A 27563-nucleotide genomic window follows, 5' to 3' on the forward strand; every position below is an offset into this window, starting at 1 on the left:
ACATGTTACTTGTTGCTGAATATGGGGTTTGGTGTTGGGGCAGTTTCATAATTGCTTTTTTTGAAGAACAGATGTTAAGGGATTCTTGTATGGAGTGGTGGCAGCAGAGAGTAGTGGTGAAATAATGGCATAGCTATCTAACTGGCATACATAGTTGTTCCTAATGCGATCCATATCTTCAAATGTTTCACTAACATCATTGTTGAGATTACCACCCCGTGTCTTTTTCATCTTTGCTCAACAAACCTTTCAAAAGACTCTTTAAATGTCCCATGTGTGTCGTGACTCATGCTTCATTTTTCTTTTCTTGCACAGACGGTAGTATTTTATCCCTGACTATATTTAAGCTCACCATTTTAGTTATCTGCATTCCACAATAACTAACCATTTCCAAGCACATATACCAGATTTAGTCATAAAGGCAATGGGGCCATGACCATGACTTTGAAAATACTGGTGCCGGATTGGAGGGTGTGTTGTATTGTGCTTACAATAAATATAACAAAAGAATGCTGTTTGATGTACAGTAACATATATGTTATTATTATTGACTTTATTTTTCCTTCTGAAACTCGCCCTTCCAGTTTGATTTCAGTTGCTTAGATAGATAATCCAGATGCTAGTTTTTTGGAATTTGTTATATTGTATATCATAATATCTCTTCTTTTTCTGCAGATCAGTTCTACTACATCATTCCCTGAAACCGCGACTTCTGACAAACAGGGTGGGAAGTCAGCATTGTTCCAGCTTGCTGAGGTATGCAGTCAAAACCAGAGTTCTTTTTATGTTTGCTTACATCTTTTTATATTACTTATTAGGCACCATACTAAGAGACAGAACATTTTCAAATTTTACTTTTACATAAAAAGTGTATTATCTCTCTTATTTGCTCTGTCACTTTCAACCTTACTTCATTATAGAAGATGATGCCTGAGTATCTAAAGCCAAATTATTATTATTATTATTATTATTATTAATTTTATACCATGTTGTCAAAATATTTAACAGAAGTAAACTGAAGACTTTTGTATATTTTTCCTAGCAGATTTTATGATTACTATACTTAAGGTCTAATGAAATATCTAATTAGTAGGAATTATAAGTTATAGTGATTATTTTTAATACTATGTTCCATGATTTGATGTTTTTTCATAATATTAGCAAATATAAAAACACAGCAAAACCCAAACATACATTATATGGGTGTCTCCACCTATAAAGCAGCCATAGGTGCAAAGTATGGCCTGTTTTATAGTTAATGGCATCCCTTCAGAGGCCACAGTCTCAGATGTATGCACAAAAATGAAAATTCTCAGTAACAAATCCACCTCAAAGAATGTATTAAACTGAGAAAGAAAAACAGCTTTAGTGAATGGTGTGAAAATATAACCCAGTAGAATGTTTTATACAGTGGAACCTCGGTTCACGAACATCTTGGAACACGTACAGATCGGTTTACGACCAAAAAGTTCTCCAGACTTTTGTATCTGTTCACTACCACACACTCGGTATACGAACAAGCCAGTTTCCCTTTCAGTTTGTGCATGCCGATGATTTTCGCACGTGTTCAGTCTCTCCCTATTTAATGAAGACTTTTTTCTATTGGATTTTAACCTCCACTTCACTTCTGTTTACAACGATCGGTTCGTAGCGTGCATTGTTGCAATGTTACTTTTCTTGGTGGTGTATTAAATTACGGATTTTTCAAATGTTAATTTTTTTCCCTGTGCTTAAAACTCATTAAAAAAAAAAGTGTTTTTAGCGAGTGGTTTGTAGCACTGTAGCGCGAACTCTTGCAGTGTTAGTTTTCTCAGTGTTATTCAATGTTTTTAGTTTACTATTACGCTGTGCATTCTATGGTATAATTAACTATATTTGTGCTCACAAATCTTTAAAAAAAATATTTACATACAGTTTGTACGGTCTGGAATGGATTAATTGTATTTACGTACAATCCTATGGGGGAAATTACTTCGGTTCACGACCAAATCAGTTTACGACCAGTGTTCTGGAACGAATTATGGTCGTGAATCGAGGTTTGTGGTGTTATGCGTCCACAGCTCATTCAGCAAAGGCCATTTTTTAAATAAATAATCACCGCACTCACGGCGGCTTAGTGAGGGGGTGTAGTGGCCATAGCAAGCCACGGGGCGATCTGTGGTGTGGATGTTTCTCACCCAGTGCATAGGTGAGGGACTGCCCACATCCGTGATTGTTCCCGTGGCTAATGTGCTGCAGCTGCTATGGCCCCTCACAATATAAAAGAAGCGCAAGTCGGATAGAGGGGAGATCGAAAAAAAAAGAGATCAAAACGGAAAAAGAAAGGACGGATAGAGGTTGTAGCAGGAAGCGAGCAGGTCGGTGCAGCAGGAAGCGGGCGGGCGAGCGAGCGCTCGTAGGCAGCTGAGCAGACAGCCTGGGTGTTAGGCCGACACTCAGGGCGTAGTAGTTGTTGTCGCTCCCGTAGAATTTGTTGTTGCAAGTACGGGAGTGACTGGGAGACAGGTGACTCCGCATTCGGCCACGGATGGCAGCGGGAGTCAGGATTTAGGATGTGGTGTCCTCCACGTGAGAGCCTTGGCCGTGAGAGGAATTCCCAAGTCACGGTCTGGAGGGTGCGGAACTGAAGCCAGGGATCGGGACACCTCCAGAGCAGTAGTGGAAAGAAGGTCAGCTGCAGGTAGAGTGGCTCCCCTGTTGCGAAGCCTGGACAGGGAGAAGCAGGGGAGTCACCAGTTAAAAGAAGGCACCAGGCTTGTTGTTGGTTTTAAAGTCTGCTTCCTAAGGAACGTTTTAACCTCGTTTTAAAAGGATTGTTTTTTTTGTATGTTTTTAACCTCCACATTTCTTTTATGGGATTATTTATTTAATGACTCTTTTTTGAAAGCACTGCACTTTATGAACACTTTGTTTTTGTTGGATTTTTAATAAAAGCATTTTTGCACATCTTTACCATCCCCTTGCTCAATTGTTATTGCCTCAACTGTCTAGCTCATCAGTGACATTACCGACGGTGTTGGGTTCAAGGGCTCCCAAACAGCGATGGGAGTGTGGAGCTGAACCCGCATCGTCACAAGGTTCCACTGTATAAGATTTCAAAATAAAAAATCACTTCATATACTACAGACATTATTTGCTGTTCAATTACATGGCACTTTCTATATTTTTTCATTTAAATAATATAAACAAAATTGTAACAAGGCATGCCTCAAATCTAATACAAACTATTTCCAAGGCCATTGTTCCAGATTGTATTGTATTGATGAAGGAATGGCGATTTCATGAAATTTAAAAAGTGAGGCCCATGCTTAGCTGACACCAGAGGTCGTACCTGAATTTTCACAAGGCCGTTTCTGTTGCCTTCTGATTTTCATTTTGTAACACTGTTACATGTTGAACTCATAACAACTTCTTTTACCAAGTTTTTAAAACTGTTCCCTTATGTGCCGGTCCTTTTCTTTTCAAACAATGTTTTTTCTATCCCTAATAAAACATTGTCATGAGATTTGCCATCAGTTTCGCTACCAGCTAAATAGATAGACTTATCTGTATATTTTAGAAAATATTATCCATTGTTTGTTACCAGTTTGTTACCTAATTACACAAGTTTACTAGGTAGAAAAATATAATTTCAAAAATGATTATATATAGTGATCTGCAGGGGTGTTCAAAGGATTCTGTGGTTAGAGCAACAACTATGTCAGACCAGAGTCCCAAAACAGACATTTTTAATTAACACTAGAATCCCTGGAGCCTACGAAAAAACTTGTATTCCCGGGCCCCCTTAAATTCCTTCGCACCTCTCCGTCAGTACTCTGTGTTATGGTGCATGATACTGAAAGTGTAGACAGACTTCTTACAGTACAGGCAAGATGAAAAAAAAAATGTTCAAATGACAACTCATGTTCAAATAGCATAGCATTTTCAAATAGTGACGTTTTCATGTGTGTGTGTGTGCATGCATGAGAAAGGCAGAGACAGATTTAATCTCATTCAAGTGGTTACTGAAATATAATTTAAACACCTTCGAACAAAAGTATAATGAAACAAGTGTGCTTTTCTTCAAGAATTAAACTGAATAACAAAAAATTCAAGTGACAACAAGATACCAAGAAGACATGATTCACTAGTGTTTGTGTGTCAGTTTATATGTCTTCAGCAATATCTTTTACAGGTAGCAAAACTTTACACTGGCTGTTACAGACTAAAATCAAAGGCTTCTTCTTTTTGGGCAGATATACTGTCAACATGGCACTGCCAGATCTAAACACTAGCGTGGCGAATTACTCATGTACTGAAGTGACTTTAGCTGCAGGTGAAAGTCCCATTTTTTTTTTATTACTATTTTACTGATTTTATTAAAAACAAATAGCATTCCATACAAATAATTTAAGTTTTAACAAAAAGACAAAATCAACCCACAACAATGAAAAAGAGAGCTAGGCCAGCAGAGTAAAACTTAAAGCTAGTAAAAATAAGTAAATAGATAAATTAATAAATGAATAAAGATAAATGGAGTAAAAGAGGGCAGAGAACCTGCTTCCTCAATTTAAATGCTTATTCTAAAATGTTATTGATTTAGATCCTGACAGTTTTTGAAAAAGTTTTGTACAGATCTTCTAAGTGCAAATTAGATTTTTTCCAGTTTCAAATAGTATATAACATCAGTTACTCACTAACTTAGAATAGGAGAGTTAGGATTCTTCCAGGTGACCAAGATAAGTCTATGTGCCAATAGTATAGTAAAGCCAATTACAATTTGTTTGTCATTCTCCACTTTAAGACCATCTGGGAGTACCCAAAACACAGCTGTTAGTGGATTAGGAGGGATTATGACAACAAGGCTGTCTGAAAGGCATTTAAAGATTTTGGTCCAGAGTTAAATTAATTTGGTGCACGCCCAAAACACGTGGCCCAGTGAGGCCAGAACTTGATTGCAGTGTTCGCAGGGTGGATCTTACCCTGGAAACATTTTGAACAATTTTAAACAAGAGATGCGCTCGATATATAATTTTGAGTTGAATAATTCTATGCTTTGCCCATATGGAGCTTCAGTGAATTCTATGCATTGCTACAGTCCCATTTTACTTATGGTGCCAAGCAGAGTTGCTTGCGGTGCAGCAGTGTGTTAGCCAACGAAAGAGCTTTGTAGAAACTGTCTGTTGTTACAGTTCTGCCTTTGTCCAGAAATGGCTTCATAAGCTTTATAACCACAGACTCGGAAAGTCTTTGCCCTGGGTTGTAACTCAAAACACAGTTCTCAATAAAACGTTGCCAGATGCCTTAGATTGCAGCAAATCCATCGTTTTTGACATGCTCTGCACAGGTGTCTTTGTTGTCAAAATGCAGATGCTGCATGGTAGTCTGATAGCTGTCACGGGACACTATATCTTTGAATGCCAGTACAACAAATAGTTCTGAGCAGGCATCAGCCACAGCACCAACTGTGATCATCGCTGCTGTTGTGAAAAGAATGGAGATAAATGCCATTAACTCAGGGAGGGAGGGGCAAGATCGTTGTACCACGTGAATGTCACTGACAGACTAAAACTGAATACTAAAAAAACAAGCACTAACTTGTACAAGTAACCAAAATTTACACTGGGTGTTACAGGCTCAAATCAAATGTATGTTTTTATTATATTATAGTAATAATTCTAATAATAATAGCAGCTCACTACTCAAAACGTGGAGCACCCAGTACCTTTGGGTTATAAGGCAGCAGCTCTTACCTCTGCACCATTCAAGAATTTATATCCATTTCCTGTCAATTGATATTTGAGTTTGGGTTTTTAACTCATTGACAGCAACATGTAAATTGAATGTTTTTTTTCTTTGGTTATATTCTTGAATAAAAGAGCAAATGTTTATTTGATATTTCAACTAAAGTCTTCATACATTATAACTTCACGTCATTAGATAGATTACATAGACAGTGACAAAAGTCTGTCACTGAAGCTACTCCTCTGACTAGAAATGACACTGTTCAGTGGATGCAGTGGATTCTTCATGATTGACAGGAGTCTGCTTAATGCCTGTCTCTCTGCCACAGATATTAAACTGTCCAGTTTAACTCCTACAATAGAGCCTGCCTTCTTAACAAGTTTGTCCAGGCGTGAGGCGTCTTTCATCTTTATGCTGCCTCCCCAGCACACCACCGCGTAGAAGAGGGCACTCGCCACAACCGTCTGGTAGAACATCTGCAGCATCTTACTGCAGATGTTGAAGGACGCCAACCTTCTAAGAAAGTATAGTTGGCTCTGACCTTTCTTACACAGAGCATTAGTATTGACAGTCCAATTTGTCATCTAGCTGCACTCCCAGATATTTATAGGTCTGCACCCTCTGCACACAGTCACCTCTGATGATCACAGGGTCCATGAGGGGCCTGGGCCTCCTAAAATCCACCACCAGCTCCTTGGTCTTGCTGGTGTTAAGGTGTAAGTGGTTTGAGTTGCACCATTTAACAAAGTCTTTGATTAGCTTCCTGTACTCCTCCTTCTGCCCACTCCTGATGCAGCCCACAATAGCAGTGTCATCAGCGAACTTTTGCGCTTGGCAGGACTCCGAGTCATATTGGAAGTCTGATGTATATAGATTGAACAGGACCGGAGAAAGTACAGTCCCCTGCGGTGCTCCTGTGTTGCTGACCACAATGTCAGACCTGCAGGTCTGTCTGTAAGATAGTCCATGATCCATACCACCAGGTGTGAGTCTACTCCCATCTCAGTCAGCTTGTCTCTAAGGAGCAGAGGTTGGATGGTGTTGAAGGCGCAAGAGAAGTCCAAAACATAATTCTTACAGCACCACTGCCTCTGTCCAAGTGGGAGAGGGATCGTGTAGCATATAGATGATGGCATCCTCCGCTCCCACCTTCTCCTGGTATGCGAACTGCAGAGGGTCGAGGGACTGGCGGACCTGTGGCCTCAGGTGGTGAAGCAGCAGCCGCTCCATGGTCTTCATCAGATGTGACGTCAGAGCAACAGGCCGGAAGTCATTCAGCTCACTAGGACGTGATACCTTTGGGACTGGGGTGATACAAGATGTTTTCCAAAGCCTTGGGACTCTCCCCTGTTCCAGGCTTAGGTTGAAGATGCTGTAGAGGACTCCCAGTTCCAATGCACAGGCCTTCAGCAGTCGTGGCGATACACCATCTGGACCCGCTGCTTTGCTGGCACAAAGTCTTTCAGCTCTCTGCTCACATGGGCTGCTGTAATTGTGGGTGGGGATGTCTCACCTATGCTGGTATCAGCAGAAGGATGGTTGGATGATGCAGTACTTCGAGGTGAGAGGTTAAGGTGATCAAACCTATTAAAGAAGTTGTTCATTTGGTTTGCTCTCTCCACGCTCTCTCGATGGTGGCACCCGCTTGAGCTGCAGCCAGTGATAATCTTCATCCCATCCCACACTTCCTTCATGCTGTTATTCTGCAACTTCTGCTCCAGCTTTCTCCTGTACTGCTCTTTCGCGACCCTGAGCTGGACTCCGAGTTCCTTCTGCACGCGCTTGAGCTCATGCTGATCACCACCTTTAAAAGCCCTTTTCTTCTGGTTCAAAAGGCCCTTGATGTCACTTGTAATCCATGGCTTGTTGTTAGCATAGCAGCGTACTGTTCTTACTGGAACTACAATGTCCATACAGAAGTTGATGTAATCAGTTGTGCATTCAACAGCCTCTTCAATGTTCTCACTATTTGACCCAGCATATCCCAGTCTGTAGTTCCAAAGCAGTCTCTCAGAGCCTGCTCTGCCTCAGGGACCACTTCCTGAATGATGTGTGGTTGTAGGTAGCGCCTTCACTCTTGGTTTGTAGTGAGGCTGAAGCAGAACCAGGTTATGATCCGCTTTCCCAAGCGCAGGCAGCGGGTGGTGCTGTATGCGTCTTTAACGCTTGCATACAGTAGGTCGATAGTCCTATTTCCCGGTGTTACAATCCACATACTGGGAGAAGGCAGGTAATGTTTTGTCCAGCGTTACATGGTTAAAGTCTCCAGAGATTAGCACAAGTGCCTCAGGGTGCTGCGTTTGTAACTTAGCAACTTTGGAATGGATGATGTCACTCGCTATCTCCGCGTTCGCTTGAGGGGGGATGTAAACAATAACAACAATCACGTGTCCAAACTCTCTGGGCAAATAATAGTGACACAAACTTACGGCCAACAGTTCGATGTCCCTGCAGCAAGTGGAGATTTTAACGTTTACATGTCCTGAGCTGCACCACTTCGTATTGACATAGAGAGCGAGTCCTCCTCCTTTCTTCTTCCCGTAGGTACTTGCGTTTCTGTCAGCTCTAACTGTGCTAAACCCGGTAGCACCACGTTAGCATCTGGGATGGTAGTTGTTAGCCACGTTTCACTAAAACACAGCAAGCTGCATTCTCTGTAGGTTCTGACATTTTTCACCAGCACAGCCAATTCGTCGATCTTATTTGATAGTGAGTTCACATTTCCCAGGATCACAGAAGGCACCGACGGCTTATAACACCATTTTCTCTCAAGTTGCCTGGCTTTTATTTTATCTTTTATCTTTGCGCCGGCTCGGCTGCCCCGATATTGTCTTCTTACCTCGTCAGGTAAATAAGGAACCACACCGGCATGAGCATTTCTTCTCAGTGCTTTAAGTTGACTACTTGAATAGGCGAGTCTCAGAGTGTAAAAATCCATATCAAGTAGTAAAAATAGTAGAAAGTGTCCAGGGAGCAATTTCACATAAAAGAAAGTGGTAGAAGTGATCAGTGAAATAGAGAAGAAAAAAAAAAGGTAAAAAGATAAAGTCATACACGGAGCTGCTGGAAAGGCTGCCACTCGGATGCGGCGCCTGAAATGAGATCATTATTAGTATAACATGGAAAATGTTTCTGTTTTAGCTATGTGCTCAGCAGTTCCTGTCAACCTACACTTACACAGATCATTGTAGACATGGAACACACATGAAATGTACGTATGTATTCCAAATAACAATGTATTATTTAGCCTACAGTGCATCCGGAAAGTATTCACAGCGCATCACTTTTTCCACATTTTGTTATGTTACAGCCTTATTCCAAAATGGATTAAATTCATTTTTCTCCTCAGAATTCTACACACAACACTCCATAATGACAACGTGAAAAAAGTTTACTTGAGGTTTTTGCAAATTTATTAAAAATAAAAAAACTGAGAAATCACATGTACATAAGTATTCACAGCCTTTGCACAATACTTTGTCGATGCACCTTTGGCAGCAATTACAGCCTCAAGTCTTTTTGAATATGATACCACAAGCTTGGAACACCTATCCTTGGCCAGTTTCGCACATTCATTTTTGCAGCACCTCTCAAGCTCCATCAGGTTGGATGGGAAGCGTCAGTGCACAGCCATTTTAAGATCTCTCCAGGGATGTTCAATCGGATTCAAGTCTGGGCTCGGGCTGGGCCACTCAAGGACATTCATAGAGTTGTCCTAAAGCCACTTCTTTGATATCTTGGCTGTGTACTTAGGGTCGTTGTCCTGCTGAAAGATGAACCGTCGCCCCAGTCTGAGGTCAAGAGCCTCTGGAGCAGGTTTCATCCAGGATGTCTCTGTACATGGCTGCAGTCATCTTTCCCTTTATCCTGACTAGTCTCCCAGTTCCTGCCACTGAAAAACATCCCCACAGCATGATGCTGCCACCACCATGCTTCACTGTAGGTATGGTATTGGCCTGGTGATGAGCGGTGCCTGGTTTCCTCCAAATGTGACACCTGGCATTCACACCAAAGAGTTCAATCTTTGTCTCATCAGACCAGAGAATTTTGTTTCTCATGGTCTTAGAGTTCTTCAGGTGCCTTTTGGCAAACTCCAGGTGGGCTGCCATGTGCCTTTTACTAAGGAGTGGCTTCCGTCTGGCCACTCTACCATACAGGCCTGATTGGTGGATTGCTGCAGAGATGGTTGTCCTTCGGGAAGGTTCTCCTCTCTCCACAGAGGACCTCTGGAGCTCTGATAGAGTGACTATCGGGTTCTAGGTCACCTCCCTGACTAAGGCCCTTCTTCCCCGATCGCTCAGTTTAGATGACTGGCCAGCTCTAGGAAGAGTCCTGGTGGTTTCAAACTTCTTCCACTTATGGATGATGGAGGCCACTGTGCTCATTGGGAACTTCAAAGCAGCAGAATTTTTTCTGTAACTTTCCCCAGATTTGTGCCTCCAGACAATCCTGTCTCGGAGGTCTACAGACAAGTCCTTTGACTTCATGCTTGGTTTGTGCTCTGAAATGAAGTGTCAACTGTGGGACCTTATATAGACAGGTGTGTGCCTTTCCAAATCATGTCCGATCAACTGAATTTACAATAGTTGGACTCCAGTTAAGCTGCAGAAACATCTCAAGGATGATCAGGGGAAACAGGATGCACCTGAGCTCAATGTTGAGCTTCATGGCAAAGGCTGTGAATACTTATGTACATGTGCTTTCTCAGTTTTTTTATTTTTAATAAATTTGCAAAATTCTCAAGTAAACATTTTTCACATTATCATTATGGGGTGTTGTGTGTAGAATTCTGTGGAAAAAAATGAATTTAATCCATTTTGAAATAAGGCTGTAACATAACAAAATGTGGAAAAAGTGATGCGATGTGAATACTTTATGGATGCACTTGTACAACTCCAGGCACCTCACTGCCAGATAAAGAGACCTCAGTTCTGAGAATTTTTGCGGGGTCGAGGGGATGGGATAGCAGGCTACTTGCTGCTTGTGCTGATCGACACATTTGCAAAACAAATGATGCTGATAGAAAGGTGTGAAGGAATTTAAGGTGGCCCGGGATTAAGAGTTTTTTCATAGGCTTTAGGGATTTTAGTGTTAAGGCAAAAGAACAGTATTATTTTGCAGCCGGGAAATAAAATAGGGTAACATACACATAATATTGCTTACTTTTTGGTCTGAGTAACAAATTTGTTATCAAATAACCATATAGTTCGTAACTTCATTATTATTTCTATCATTCTCTGATCTTGCTGTTTCTTTCCTCCTCCTTCTACTCTTGTCCAATCTTATATTTACAGTACCTAAAGAAAGTATTCACCCCTAAGACGTTTGCACATAATATTATTATACAACATTGAATCACATTGAATTTAATTTGCTTTTTGACATTGATCAACAGAAAAGACTATAATGTCAAAGTGAAAACTGATCTTTGCAAAGTGATTACATAAGTATTCATCTCATCCAAATCAGTGTATAGTACAGTGGGATGCAAAAGTTTGGGCAACCTTGTTAATAGTCATTATTTTCCTGTATAAATCGTTGGTTGTTACGATAAAAAATGTCATTTAAATATATCATAAAGGAGACACACACAGTGATATTTGAGAAGTGAAATGAAGTTTATTGGATTTACAGAAAGTGCGCAATAATTGTTCAAACAAAATCAGGCAGGTGCATAAATTTGGGCACCGTTGTCATTTTATTGATTCCAAAACTTTTAGAACTAATTATTGGAACTCAAATTGGCTTGGTAAGCTCAGTGACCCCTGACCTACATACACAGGTGAATCCTATAATGAGAAAGAGTATTTAAGGGGGTTTCCCTCCTCCTTTAATTTTCTCTGAAGAGTAGCAACATGGGGGTCACAAAACAACTCTCAAATGACCTGAAGACAAAGATTGTTCACCATCATGGTTTAGGGGAAGGATACAGAAAGCTGTCCCAGAGATTTAAGCTGTCTGTTTCCACAGTTAGGAACATATTGAGGAAATGGAAAACCACAGGCTCAGTTCAAGTTAAGGCTCGAAGTGGCAGACCGAGAAACATTTCGGATAGACAGAAGCGACGAATGGTGAGAACAGTCAGAGTCAACCCACAGACCAGCACCAAAGACGTACAACATCATCTTGCAGCAGATGGAATCACTGTGCATCGTTCAAGCATTCGGCGCACTTTACACAAGGAGATGCTGTATGCGAGAGTGATGCAGAGGAAGCCTTTTCTCCGCCCACAGCACAAACAGAGCCGCTTGAGGTATGCTCAAGCACATTTGGACAAGCCAGCTTCATTTTGGAATAAGGTGCTGTGGACTGATGAAACTAAAATTGAGTTATTTGGGCATAACAAGGGGCATTATGCATGAAGGAAAAAGAACACAGCATTCCAAGAAAAACACCTGCTACCTACAGTAAAATATGGTGGTGGTTCCATCATGCTGTGTGGCCAGTGCAGGGACTGGGAATCTTGTCAAAGTTGAGGGCCGCATGGATTCCACTTAGTATCAGCAGATTCTGGAGACAAATGTCCAGGAATCAGTGACAAGGCTGAAGCTGCGCCGGGGCTGGATCTTTCAAATCCACTAAGGCATTCATGCAGAGGAACAAGTACAACGTTCTGGAATGGCCATCTCAGTCCCCAGACCTGAATATAATTGAAAATCTGTGGTGTGAGTTAAAGAGAGCTGTCCATGCTCAGAAGCCATCAAACCTGAATGAACTAGAGATGTTTTGTAAAGAGGAATGGTCCAAAATACCTTCAACCACAATCCAAACTCTCATTGGAACCTACAGGAAGCGTTTAAAGGCTGTAATTTCTGCAAAAGGCGGATCTACTAAATATTGATTTCATTTCTTTTTTGTGGTGCCCAAATTTATGCACCTGCCTGATTTTGTTTGAACAATTATTGCACACTTTCTGTAAATCCAAATTCTGTAAATTTCACTTCTCAAATATCACTGTGTGTGTCTCCTGTATGATATATTTAACTGACATTTTTTATCGTAACAACGAACGATTTATGCAGGAAAATAATAACTACTAGCCAACCCGCGGCGTAGCATACGCCGAATAATCAGGCCGCTTTTTAAATGATTTTTAAGCACAGAGGAAAAAATAAACATTTGAAAAATCCGTAATTTAATAAACCACCAAGAAAAGTAACATTGCAAAAATGCACGCTACAAACCAACATACAATTGTCCGTGACTGAAAACCGGAGGAGCGCCATCGTGCCTTCTCCTTCCACAGCGAAGGATGGGGTTGAACGGCGCTCGTTCAGTACGCACTGCCCGCTTATGTGCCCGCCCCCAACTCCCTACCTGAGTCGCTGCCTGTGTACAGTCCACACGCACCTGTGAGTCACGTTGACTGTTAATTTTCCAAACACCGCCTCAGTCGGTTTCCACGTCGACTTTTCATTGTTCTTTGCGGTTCCAGCTACCTTTTTATATATAATCCACCAAGTCACCCGACCATGTATGGGGGGTGGGGTTTACAAAGGGCAGGGACTAAATCAGTGCGAGCGTATGACCCGCACGTACTGGGGATTTCTCGTTTGTGGGGAACAATTTCAAGACCCGGTCTCCATCACGAATGGGGTTCAACGGCTTACCCACGCCTCCCAGTGCCGATTAGACACATGTTGATCCATTCAGTGTAGCACACGTGCAGTACCGGACATACAAGTGCATCACAGACCTGTTAATGCTCAATCTCACGTGGCTGAAAGCCACTTGTCCCTCTAAGAATTTGGACGCCGACCGCTGTTATGTCGTGTAACTATTTAGCAGGCGGAGTCTCTTTCGTTTTCGGAATTAACCCAGCCAAATCGCTCCACCAACTAAGAACTGCCATGCACCACCTCCCACAGAATTGAGAAAGAGCTATCAATCTGTCAATCCTTTCCGTGTCCGGGCCGGGTGAGGTTTCCTGTGTTGAGTCAAATGAAGCGAAAGGCTCCACACCTGGTGGTGCCCTTCCGTCAATTCTTTTAAGTTTCAGCTTTGTAACCATACTCCCCCCTGAACCCAAAGACTTTGGTTACCCGGTTGGCTGTTGCGGGGCCTGCATTGGTGAAGCAGGTGAGATGGTAATGAAACAGAGGCACAGGGCTTATTGGTTTTTAAAGACTGCTTCCTTCATTGGGTTTTAACCAATGCACGGAATGAACCAACACACAATCGTCCGTGCGGCGCTCAGGCGCGGAGGGTGGAACGGGAGGAGAGGAGAAGGACATCAACTCCGCTCCCTCCGTCATGCTTGTCTGCTGATTTCTCGTTCAGTATGCACTGCCTGCTCATGTGCTCACCTCCAACTCGTCATTCGAGTCGTTGTCGTCTTTGTACAGTCCAGATGCACCTGTGACTCACGTAGACTTTTCATTGCTCTGTGCGGTTTTGGCTGCCTTTCTATATATAATCCACCAAGACACCCGACCATGGTGGTAGCGAGGTGGGAGGGGGTGTGAACAAAGTGCAAGAGCATCTAAGAAGACACATGGATGCGAATTGCTGCATGTAGCGTGTAAAACAGTTTGCTATGGTGCATGCGGTCGTGCGTCGTAACCGAAAAGTCGTTTTTTAAAGACTGCTCACTTCATTGTGTTTTAACCTCAGTTGTAAAGGAATGTTTTAAGGATCCCATGGGATACCCCTCGCAAGCAGTTTTACACGCTGCATATGGCGATTCACCTCCGCGAGAAACATGCCTCTATTAACAGTCAACGTGGGTCGGAGCAGCATGTGACCTCTACAACAGACGAATATAAATGACGCCGGTTTTTCTGTGTCGTCGCGTCCAAGTTGGTGGGCGTGGCTCTGTGAGTTGTCGTTGTATCCAATGGTCTTGGAGTTGGTGGGCGTGGCTCCTTCCTGCGTGCGCTATAGGTGTCTCACTTGTCGGCGGCTTAGTGAATCCACGCCCCTTCCGGGGTGCTTTCCATGGTTGTCTTGCCTTAGTGAATAATGACTATTAACAAGGTTGCCCAAACTTTTCCATCCCACTATAGATGTGCCATTGGCAGCAATTCCATCCTTGAGTCTGAGTGAATCAGCTTTGCACATCTGGGCATGGCAATTTTTCCTCTTTTTTTCTGCCAGACCTTTCAAGCTCTGTCAGATTGTATGGGGATAATGAGTTAACCTATTTCAAGTCCAGGAACAGATTCTCAATTAGAGTGAGATCTGGACTTTGACCTGGCCACTCCCAAGACATTAACAGTGTTGTTTTTACACCATTATTGTGTACCTTTGGCTTCATTCTTGGGGTTGTTTTATTGATGGAAACCAGTCTCCCAAGGTGTAGGTTTCCTGTAGACTGCATCAGGTTTTCCTTCCTGCTGCAGTCTCAGCATGATGCTGACACCACTATGCTTCACAGTAGGGACGGTGTGTTTTTAATAAAATGCAGTGTTTTTCTTACACCAAATGGGGCATTTAGTCTGATGGCCAATAGGCTCAATTTTAGTCTCATCAAAAGGATGATTTTCTTACAGCTGTCTTTAGAGTATCCCATGTGCCTACTGTCAAACTCTAGTTGATGTGTCATGTGTTTTTTTTTCTCATGTTACTCTGTCATAAAGCTGCAACTGGGGGAAGTACCTGCGAAACAGGTCTGTTTTTTCACTGTAGCTTGTAAATCCTTTACAAGTTATCATGGTTCTCTTGGTGGCATTCCTCACTGCTCATCTTCTTGCACAATCACTCAGTTTTTTGTGGATATACTGCTCTGAACAAATTTACAGCTGTACCATACTCTTTCAATTTCTTATTGATTGATTTAACTGGATTTAATGTGATATTCAATGACCTAAATAGTGTATTCCCTTATATTACATTGTCTAACTTTTTAATTTCAGTCGTCTTTCTGAGGAGTTGCTAGTAGCTTTCTGTCTTCATTTTGTATGTGGGTTAAACCATGGTACTGACTCGCCTCAAATTGGACCTTCTAAGTACAAGTGCATCTATACTACTGTAAATTGATACACCTTGACTACAGACAGATCATCTCCTTTTAACTAAAAATGTGATTCTTAAAAAATTTGGCTACTTCAGTTATTTAGATATGTCATATTAAAAGTGCTGAAAACATAGGCAATCAATTATTTAATATTTTTTATTTGTGATTTAAAACACTTTGCAGAGATCTGTTTTCTCTTTAACTTTTAAGAGTCTATTCATGCTGACCAGTTTAAAAAATAAATAAATCCACTGTGATTGTTGGCATTTATTTTGTTGCTTTGTTTTGTTTTGGTGTTATTTTTTTGTAACAATAAAATGTGAATGATTTCAAGGATTCTTTTTATAGGCTCTGTAAAAACTTGACATAACTGAGATTAGGAAGACCCTTATAATCCACCCCTCAGAGGTGCTTTTCAGTATTACGCAATTTGACCAAAAAGCACCTCGTGCTGAATGCCAAGCCTATAACTTGTATGGAGAGTGTACCAACTACAGGTACATTCCACAGAATTTTTTATAAAGACAGGAAACTGCCTGGAAATAACAAAGCTCCTTCCTACTAGAAAATTGGAAGACTAAACTCATTGTTCTTCCATTATAGGTGTACTCCAGGTATCCAGTCCCATCCAGAATGAGAAACCTATTGTAGTAGCCTTCAACCTTCTCGTGCTATTAATTTACAGCATGGATTATCTGAAACAAGTTTAATTTTATTTTTATGTTTTTGGAGGATTGTAGCCATTGTACATTTAGGACTTTGTGCTGTGAAAATTCAGCCCATTATTCTGTTTATTGTTTGCATTGCCCCTGCCACAGTTGCAGGAAGCAATCACATTGTATAAACTGAAAAGATGTCAATAAATAAATAATTTATAATATATTAATATTAATATTATGCTAGCTTAACATGTTCTGTGCTGCACTGAGAATGCACCAATGCATACAAGAAGAAGAGGTAGTCTTCTGGACTGGAGAAAAAGACATGTGATCATCTTACAGTCAGGTGTGAAATGCAGGGAAAAAGTTTATGGAAGTTCAAGGAAGATGTGAAGGTTAAGCACACTATACCTCGAGTGCCAGTACCAGGCACTGTGGCTGCGAGTAGGTGTTGCTTCAGGTACAGGCTTCAAAGGCGTAAGCCCCTGATCTATTGTGTCCAGCACCTGATTTTTTTCTTAGTTATATACATGACAATAGAAGTAAGCACCTGATCCTTTTGTCCATCATATTCAATGTAGCCCCTGGTCAATATTACTACACTGTAATATACATTCACATTTACAGACTTTGAAAAGGGACCCCCACCCCATACTACTGAAATCGTTTACATGTACATGTGCGACTGCTTACTTTAAACGGGGTAGCTCCACCTTTTGGCTTTCTGGAAATCTTTGTATCAGTGCTTGAAGTGGTCTGGTACTTCTCAATTTTTGCTTTTGATTACTGGCACTCTTAGATGTGTACAGGAAGTGTTTTCTAGTGTACCAGTTTTCATCATGGTTATTCCCTCGGTTCTGTCTACCTTCAGCCCCTGGACACCGGATTGGTAACTTCAAAGGGGATTCTCCGATTTCCCACCCTTGATCGTGGTGTTTAAATTGAACGTTACCCCAGAATTGGTCTTAAATGGTGGTGTTTGAATTTGGCAAGAAAGCCATGGAATTTGTATTATGACTCTCAATGCTACCTCTCCACACTCTTCACTTATTATGTCAATACATTTGTGTACCACAAAGGTACTGGATGTTACGTATATGCACCGCAAGCACTGCTTGGGACCCCATGCAATTTGTGAAAAACACAAAAAGAAGTACTGTAGTTGACTGACTATGTAAGCAAATTTACTTCCAAACATCTAATAATTGTAATGATATAAACTCAGATTTTACATTATTGCTTGCTGATTCCCCATATCAATTCAAAAGAAAACACCATCCTGTAAAATTGTGTTTTGCAATTAACCGTCAACAAAAGCCAAGTAAATAGGAAAAGCAGTAATTGATCTTATGCGGGAATGTTTCACTTATGGGCAATTGTATATAGCATGTTCAAGAGTAAGCAGCTCCAGTGATGGGTCACGTCCTTACTCTCATACCTCTGTGAATGTAGACATCTTCATACTCATAACTGATACAGCTTTACAGGTGCAAGTGTAGTATACAAATGACCAAATACATGTAAAGCTAAGGAAACTAAGTTTTGGATGAAATACATACTACAAAAGTGCAATGTAGTGTTTTTGCTCCCTAGATTAAATGTAAAGCCTGAAGATTCCTATTGTTATTGTTTTAGTAGCATTGAAGATGCCACCTCATGTTAATGGCTGTTGCTGGAATTTACTATGATGACATTTTGCAGTCTTGTGAACTACTTCAGTTTTAATTGCAGCCTTTTTGGAGCTTTACATTTAAGAACCCATAAGATGTGACCATTTCTATTAAGTGCACACTTGAGAAGACGCTCCACTGAAATAATTTCACTGCCTGATCCAATAAGTTGAAAACCTGGGTCACTTAACAGTTTACAAAGTTGGGAATAAAGCATTAAAAAGCTTTATAGCTTAGAAATATATTACTTTATTAATATTTCTCAGGAATGAAGTAGTATAATGTGTTACAGTTTAAATTCTTATAATCACATTACAATCTCTGACTTAAGAGCGTTGGTACTTGTGTTACATGTGTGTTTCTAAGGAGGCAATATGTAAATGTAGTAAATGTTTGGAAGGACTAGAATTTCATTTTACATTACATTCAAGGAGCTGAGTGTGGTTACCCCACCTGTGTTTAGTGCCTGATTTGCACTGTATATAAGCACTTTTTTGCACAGGTGTGAATTAAATTTTACAGCACTGTCAGATCTGTAACCAGAAATGTACAGTATGTTATTTTACAAAGTTACTTGAAAGTTTGCATTATTTTGGGTTTATGTTGTGGTTGACTTTGTCTTTATTAACCTCTTACACCCTAGGGGCATTTTTTAGCAAATTTCCATCTGAGAGGGGATACCCCAAAATAAAGGCTCATTATTCTGAAAATAAAGACAGGGCAGTCAATTTTTCACGAGTACCTGACAGATAACTTCTGAAATGTGATAGAATGGGTATATCAGATTTAAATATTCTTTGACTTGGAAACTTCTGCTAAACTAAAAAAAAATCAGGAAATCAGAATTCTTTTTTTTAATTTTTTTTTTGTGATATAGTATATTTCATGTACCAGTCAGTTATTTGATGTCTGAGGTGTTCGTCTTCAGACCATGCGGTTTGGCGAGTTGGGCAATGAAGTATATTGTATTGGTGGCGTCAACATCTGTCTTAGTGAAAAAGGAGCTATCGTCAGCAAACATCAAGTTTCTCATCATCGTACTGGACTCCCGCTTTTATAGAGAATGATTTTCTCTTGATGGCATTGATTGTTGTGTTGAATAGTAGGAGAGAGATAACATTTCCTTGCTGGGCACCTGTTTGCACAGGGAATTCTCCATGAGGAAGCGATGTTCATACTGTGATGCTGCTTCCTTGAGGTCAGCTGCTATTTTGTTCCAGTATTCTTCACAATTGGCTTACGTTATATGTCTAATTTGTTGGTTAACTCTTTGGTAACTTTGAAAATCGACATGTTTGACTGTCTTCCATCGAGTTGTTTGTCCAAGATCCAAGGCTGTGAACAGTGGTGTATTGATGGGCATATGGGGATGATGCATTCCAGAATCGATGATGATATCTACTTTTCTTCTACATTGACATCTTCGGATGGGTCAAGCACCACAAACTTCTTGAACAGAGCGATCCAGAATGAGTGACTAGTGGCTGGGTCCCTCAGTTGTGCACAATCTTGTTTGACAGAGGGATGGGTTTTTGGTCTCGCTTGTTTTGGTCGTAGCCGGAGTTTGGCACAGAGGAAACCGTGGTCAGGGCCACAGTCCCCGCATTGCTTGAATGTCTTGGAGCAATGATTGGAAACTGGAGTTGATCAGGATGTAGTCTGGAACCAGTGTGTCTTTACGGGATGGGTTCCTCCACGTAAGTTGGTGCTTCTGGATGATGAAAGAAGCTGTTTCCATCAAGTTGTTAAACAGGGCAAAGGACAAAAGACACAGTCTGTTATCATTCACATTGCTTCATCCTATGCGAATCTGTCTGCGCTGATGTGGTCGTTGAAATTGCTTGCTAGAATAATGATCTCCTTTTGGGGAATCAAGTCCAGCATGCATTGAAGTTGGTCGTAGACGTCATACTTTGACTCCTTTGAACTTATCTCAGTGGGCATGTAGATGGAGAGGGCATGGGTTTTAATTGTATTTTTGATAGTGATTGTCGCTAGCCAAATGAATATAGAATTGAAAGAGATCACACTGCTAGCCACCCAATTATCTACCATAAAGCAGACACCAGCTTGGTGTTTATTGTTGCTGGAGCAGAAAATAATCATCAGGTTGTCAGACGATGGTGGTTCGATGTTGAGTAATCCAGATCCAGTGAGGCGTAATTCTGATACTGCCGCGATGGTAATTGTGCAAGCCACTGGTTCTTGAACAATAATTTAATTCTGGCCAACATGGTGCCCATTTCCAACGTTCCATTCAGCAATATGAAGTTCCAAATTCGGTTGTATAAGTTTAATATTTCACCGTAAGTCCACTTCTTACCAGCACCCCAGGTCCCGACATGGTAATATTAGTTGATGTATTTATTTTGTTCATATCCATGCGGTTTCCAGCCTGTTTTCTCTGATTTCCCAGTTCCCGTCACCACAGCATGGTGAGTACCCTCCTCCTTTTTCAGCTGGACTTAGGACTGTCCTTGGAGGCAGCGTTAACATTCAGAGATGCATAGCTTCTTGAAATGCCCTACTTTGGGATGAAAGGAATGGTTTCACATACCCATATGCAGACTTACATACATCACTAGATAGACATCACTGTCTGCTGTTCATTGGTAGAATGTTTTTGAAGCATGCTCGTATGTGTCACAGTTAAAGACCTGGAAGTCTAATCTGATACTATAAAAAGGGAACTTGTTTTGTATTATTTGGAGCATATCTCATGATCAATGATTTGTTCAACATTGTGTTTAGACTCGTTTTGATCAGGATAGTCTAATGTAAGTACTTACATGCCATTTTAGCACTTTGCTAAAAACTAAAATGTGCTGTTGCATGGAAAAATCTGAAAAGTGCTTCTAACATTATTTGCAGTTTTCAAAAGTTGTTTACGTATGCTAACTGAGTGAATGTGTTCATTGTATTTTTTGCATTCTATTGTTGTGAATTTTGAATGATATATAACACTTGGGTACCCTGTATAAGTATGTCCTGTATATGTAATTAATAGAGTGGGCTCATTCATTACATACAGTTCACATGCAAGCCCGTACTCAAAGACATTACATTTAAGACCCGAATACACCAACAAAAATGTACATATCATATTTCCTTTTGCATGCTTCCTTTTGTGTTTTTTGTTTAAATGTGTGTGTAAGTTTTAGAAAATATTGCCAACTCCCATTATACAGCTCATAAGGAATTAGGTTTAAGGAGGCAAAAAATTCTTTGCTAATCTGAGTAAAACAGTGTTATTATTACATTTCTTTATATTCCTATGAAAGTGTTTTTGTAATCATTTGGTGTTATAATTTTTTGCAGCTCATCCTGCATTAGTTGATTTGTTTTATACATGTGTTTAGGGGTTCTGATGAATTTGATGTTAGTTTTTGCATTTAAAGTAAATTCACTAAGTTGAATATTTTTTAGTGTCTTTATTGTGATGCCATCTTTATTTCCTGTGAGTGCCACTGTTTTATGATTCCATCATCATGTAGTGAGTGATGGTTGTCAGGATGTGGTCACAACAGGTGTTAGTTGCATGAAGAGTTTAAGAGGTCACCTCTGGCATCTATTCTCTATCCGAGTTGTCAAGATAAAACCTGACAATTGCAGTTTACTAAAAGGCTTTTATTTATTGACTTCTCAGTAATTCATTTCTTGTTTTGGTGCCTGTAAATGTAAAGTATTTTTTAATGTGATTACCCTATATACACATATAAGTCAGGTCTTAAAACTTGAAAAAATCAATCATAAAATCAGACCCCGACTTATACGCCCATTCAAAAATATGACACTTATTTTTTTATGTTTTTTTTTTTACATCTTCTTGCTTCCTCCAAACACGCGCCGGTTTCTCAGACACATCAAATTTTGTTGCAGCAGTGCAGTTACCAATTTCTTTCACCACTTCAACGACTTTTAATTTAAAACTAGCTTCATATTTTCTTTTGATCGAACGCTCCATTGCAGATAAGGGATGCTCCTACAATAAAGGTGTATGACGGTGTTAGATACAAAAAACACTAAACAGTGCAAATATCACTTTGGAATAGTTTGGGTATTACCGTGTTGTCACATATGCACAATACATCACAAAAGAATGCAGTGTGCTCCGTGGTTACTCTCTTAGCATATCATAATCTCTTGGACCAATAGTGTGAGTTTTCCACATTCGACTTATATGATCGACATTATAAAATACAGGAAATTATGGTAAAATCAAGCCAGACTTATCTGCGGGAGAACTTAAATGCGAGTATATACAGTACTTTTTTTCCAGGAAGTAATAGAAGTATTTAGCAATTTGTTATGGATCACTTTCTTTGAGTAATTAACATTACGCTGTCAGCTTTTCTGACAATGTTATACATGTTCTGACAAAATAATTTCATATTAAGTCAAGCTTTTATCTTCAACACTTTACAGGCAGTATTTTATGCAAGGAGACTCTCCCTGGACAAAAATTGAGACAGTAAATATATCAAGATTGTCAGCTGAAAGAGCTAATTAATGGTGCTTCAGAAGGAACACCAGAATGTAGTCCATCATATTGTCTTTGAGAGTTTTGCTAAGAATTCTGTTAATTTCTAAAAGCTGTACACACTAAGATTCATGACATGTTAGGGTACCCGCCTGATGGCAGTTGAAATTGTAGCACTTACTTTGCAGGTTGATTGTGGATAACCTCTATGCCTGTCAGGTTCAGCAGCTTGAGTAACTTCATCCTACCAAATACGCCAACTGTAAAGGATTAATGATATTTCAAGTCAACAAAAGGTTGAGGTTCCTTTGCTTGGAAAGCCCAAATTAATTTCTAGGTAAATGAGTGGGAAAGTAAAGCCCCAGAATAACACTATTTTGTTTCTCATTCTGAGATGTGTACATCAGGTCTTAGGTTTTCAAAATGAACACTCATGGGTGTTGTATGCCCAAGCTGGCAAAACAGTTTGGCTGATGGCTGGATGTTTACTTAGTTCTGAGTCCAATACTTCCTGATTTTGCAGCGGAAATGGATAAGAAAACTACGTATCTACAGACAGTGTGGCCCGCAGAGGGAATTTCTGCCACCCAAACCTGACACAGACACTGCACACACAATTGTTTTTTTTTTTTTTACTTTTCTTCATGTGAAATACCTTCCCCCATTTCCCACCTTTACAGCCTAGTTAAAACACAGGCACAGTACATCCATCCATCCATTTTCTAACCCGCTGAATCCGAATACAGGGTCACGGGGGTCTGCTGGAGCCAATCCCAGCCAACACAGGGCACAAAGCAGGAACCAATCCTGGGCAGGGTGCCAACCCACCGTAGGACACACATAAACACACCCAGGCCAATTTAGAATCACCAATCCACCTAACCTGCATGTCTTTGGACTGTGGGAGGAAACCGGAGCGCCCGGAGGAAACCCACACAGACACGGGGAGAACATGCAAACACCACGCAGGGAGGACCCAGGAAGCGAACCCGAGTCTCCTAACTGCAAGGCAGCAGCGCTACCGAGGCACAGTACATGCTGTTGTGTTTGTCCACCAGCCTTTTTGAGGATTCACCACAAGTTCTCAATGGGATTAAGATCTGGAGCGTTTCCTGGCCATGGACCCAAAATTTTGATGTTTTGTTCCCTGAGCCACTTAGTTATCACTTTTGCCTTATGGTATGGTGCTCCATCATGCTGGAAAAGGCATTGTCACCAAACTGTTCTTGGATAATTGGTAGAAGTTGCTGTCTTAGAACATTTTTGTGTGTACGCAACGTTTATATATGAGGCCCCAAATCATGTCAGTTTCAGAAATTCTTAAATGATTGAGGAGTGTATTGATAAAGGGGATGAGACAGAAATAGGAGTCAGTTGGAAAGGTTTCTTGGTGCAAGTAGAATTGCGTCTTAACATCAGCAAAACCAAGAAACTGGTTATTGACGTTCTCTACACCAAAGAGCCTCTATGTCTGGTCACTATTCAAGGTATTTAGGGGTCCACATTAATGACAGGTTGGACTGGTCTCTGAAAACTGAGGAACAATATAAGATAGGCAGAGCAGGTTAATTTTCCTTAGGAGACTGTGTTCCTTTAATGTGGGTAGTGACATCCTGCACATCCTCTATAACTCTGTGATGGCCAGTACAATTTTCTACGGAGTTGTGTGCTGGGCTGGTAACATCACTTCATGACATGCCCACTGAATCAACAAGATAATTAAAAGGGCAAGCTCAGTTATATGAAGCACTCTGGAACCCATGGTGGTGGCAGTGAAGTAGAGAATTAAAATAAAACTGAGTGCCCTTATGAACTATGCTGGATATCCTCTCTCTGATACACTATCACAGTAATTTCAGCCAATGAATTATTCAGCAGAATTGTGCCAAGAAATACTACTGAGGTTCTTTCATACCAACAGCAATACATTTGCATCATGCCTCACTGTGACTGTGACAGCAAAGTCGTAACTTTTCTTTCTTTTGACTTTTCTTGCTTAATAGTCATTCCAGTGTGTGTTCAGACCAAAGTGTGTGTGCATATTTATTTACAGTGGGATGCAAAAGTTTGGGCAACCTTGTTAATAGTCATTATTTTCCTGTATAAATCGTTGGTTGTTACGATAAAAAATGTCAGTTAAATATATCATATAGGAGACACACACAGTGATATTTGAGAAGTGAAATGAAGTTTATTGGATTTACAGAAAGTGTGCAATAATTGTTCAAACAAAATCAGCATGGAGCTTGTCTTTAGGAATAAAATTGACTAGAAACACAAATTATTCTGATAATAATTATTCCCCATTGGCCTGTTGCAGTGTTCATACATGTGATCATGACTAGAGCTTAGTGTTTCAAAGTATTTGCCCAAACATTTTTAAAAGTAACCACAATAAAGTATTGAAAATTAAAAATAAAAAGAAGATATAAGAAACAGTAAAAAAAGACACAATTAACAAACAGTATATGTAGGTGTACTGTGATTTTACTCTAGCACAGTGACTCAAGGGTATTTATGAATTCTTATTTCTTTTTTTTCTTATTTTTTTATTTCAAGACAAGTTTCATTGTATTTAGTATTTAGAAAGATGGCAGTCATCTTTATTCAGTTGCAGACAGTCATAGGTATGTTTGCTGAAATTGGTATAAAGTAACTAACAATTGTCTTCCTTATCTAGCAGATTTCCTCAAGTACATCTCCTGAAGTAACAGATAATGCAAAGCAACCAGCAAAATCTACTCTGTTTCAATTTGCAGAGGTAAGTGTTTATATTAGAGTATGTTAAAATATACAGTAATCCCTCCTCGATCACGGGGGTTGCGTTCCAGAACCCCCCACGATAGATGAAAATCCGCGAAGTAGAAACCATACTGTATGTTTGTATGGTCATTTTTATATATTTTAAGCCCTTATAAACTCTCCCACACTGTTAACATTATTAGAGCCCTCTAGACTTGAAATAACACCCTTTAGTCAAAAGTTTAAACTGTGCTCCATGACAAGACAGAGATGACAGTTCTTTCTCACAATTAAAAGAATGCAAACATATCTTCTCTTCAAAGGAGTGCTGTCAGGAGCAGAGAATGTCAGATAGAGAGAGCGAGATAAAAGCAAACAATCAAAAAATCAATACGTGCTTTTAAGTATGCCAAAGCACCGCGATAAAGCGGCATTTAGTAGAGGAGCGTCCATATCCTCTAGGCAAACAGCCTCTGTGCAAACAGCCCCTCTGCTCACACCCCTTCTGTCAGGAGCAGAGAATTTCAGAGAGGGTGAGAGAGAGAGAAAAACAAACAATCAAGCACCGCACGGGAAGCATATCTTATATCATTGAGGAGTATTAGGTAATATGTAATACATGCTCTGATTGGGTAGCTTCTAAGCCATCCGCCAATAACGTCCCTTGTATGAAATCAACTGGGCAAACAAGCTGAGGAAGCATGTACCATAAATTAAAAGACACATTGTCCGCAGAAATCCGCGAACCAGCAAAAAATATATTTAGATATGCTTACATTTAAAATCCGCGACAGAGTGAAACCGCGAAAGTCGAAGTGCGATATAGCGAGGGATTACTGTATATTTTTTTCACATGGGAAAGGCTTTCAAGCTTCATAACAGGGTTAAAGGGATGTTTGCCTTATAATAAGTTGTATATACAATACCATTCAAAATCTTAGCATCAACAATAAACTGACATGTTTCTTGTGAAAGCTGTTTCATTTTGGCCATGGTAAAGGCAGAAGTGAACTTTAGGAATGCTAGTACCTTGCAACCCAAGTGAACAGAATACCAGGTTTCAGCATGCAAATACAAAGGTTTCTCTATTAACCAATTAGCATGTAAACATGACTTATAAAGGACATGCTAGAGAGGTTTATCATTAGAACACTGAAAGAATTGGTACTAAAAACAAGGCTTTGCAACATTGTGAATAATAAATTAAAAATAATTAATTTCAAGTAGTAATAGCCATTATAAAATATTTTGATGCCGTGGCTATATATTTAAATCAATTTAGTGGTATCTTGATAATAAAAAGTAACAATTTCTATACAAAACATGAAAATTTCTGAGTGACCCCAAACTTTTGAACGGTAGTGTATGTGTAAAGATACAAATTGGTTTCAGTTTGAAATATTATGAATATTTTTCTTATTATTCAGATCATTTGAAAAACTACTTTTTTACTTAATGTTGAAAATGAGCAAAAGGTAATAATGGAATCCTCCAGAAAATCACAGTGAATGCATTTTTATGAATTTGAAATAGGAATTAAAGGACTAATGGTAGAATATTGTAATTTGTTTTACAAAGCATCAAAATAATTTAGAATGATTAAGGTCACAATATAATGTAAATTTATATTTAAGCTTTAGGGTTGTATTGTCCATGGTCTTAAGAATTCCATACTAGTTTATTTATTTCAAATATGGGAGGGAAGAAAAACTGTTACAGTGTACTATAAAATATAATGCATGTTTTTATGTTTATAACTTAAGTAACTGCATTAATGCCCTTTATTCTAAAAATATGGGGCCACAACAACAGTAGCAGTGATCATTTATTAAATATTTGTAGAAAATGAAATCAGAGAATACTTGGAAAATATAAGTATCCTCATACATTAAATTGTTAGCAGCAAAGGCGAAATGAGACTTGTATTCAGGGTAAAGATGAAAAGTCGAATTCAAACAAACAAACAAATAAATGTGCCATAAAATGAAAAGGAAAACCTCTGTTCAAATAAAGTATTTGTTGGAGACAGTGGGTGGATGTGACATCATAGTTGGTAGAGCCTCGAAAAAAAAAATTTTATCTTGAAAATGAGAATTGACAAGCAACCAAGACTGAAGAAATACTACATTATGATAAGTGCCTGATTTAGGTTTTGGATTAAAAACATTACCCTGTACTGCATTATGATCTTCAAAGTCCTTTTTGATATAGGTGACTGTGTAGTTAATAATAATAGTAATGTTCCCAGGTAATGGATAGTGGATGAAATGACAGAAGCGTTACAAGGGAAATTAATAAATTTTAGTGACTTAAAGATTGGTTTTCAAAAAGAA

General features: G+C 39.7%; 1 protein-coding gene across 7 annotated transcripts in view; it reads left to right on the plus strand.

The window, feature by feature from the left end:
• The window catches only part of LOC120523263 (HMG box transcription factor BBX), a 260159-nt gene that overhangs the window by 166026 nt on the left and 66570 nt on the right, over window positions 1–27563 (plus strand). For 6 of the 7 annotated variants that reach the window (XM_039744431.1, XM_039744437.1, XM_039744436.1 and 3 more), the window contains 2 exons: window positions 676–756; window positions 25169–25249. In XM_039744431.1, the coding sequence (XP_039600365.1) occupies window positions 676–756; window positions 25169–25249 (162 nt within the window). The remainder of the gene's footprint in view (window positions 1–675; window positions 757–25168; window positions 25250–27563) is intronic. The other variant, XM_039744435.1, reaches the window with a different exon arrangement.

The sequence above is a fragment of the Polypterus senegalus genome, chromosome 2, assembly GCF_016835505.1.
Source record: "Polypterus senegalus isolate Bchr_013 chromosome 2, ASM1683550v1, whole genome shotgun sequence".
Taxonomy (NCBI): Eukaryota; Metazoa; Chordata; class Cladistia; order Polypteriformes; family Polypteridae; genus Polypterus; species Polypterus senegalus.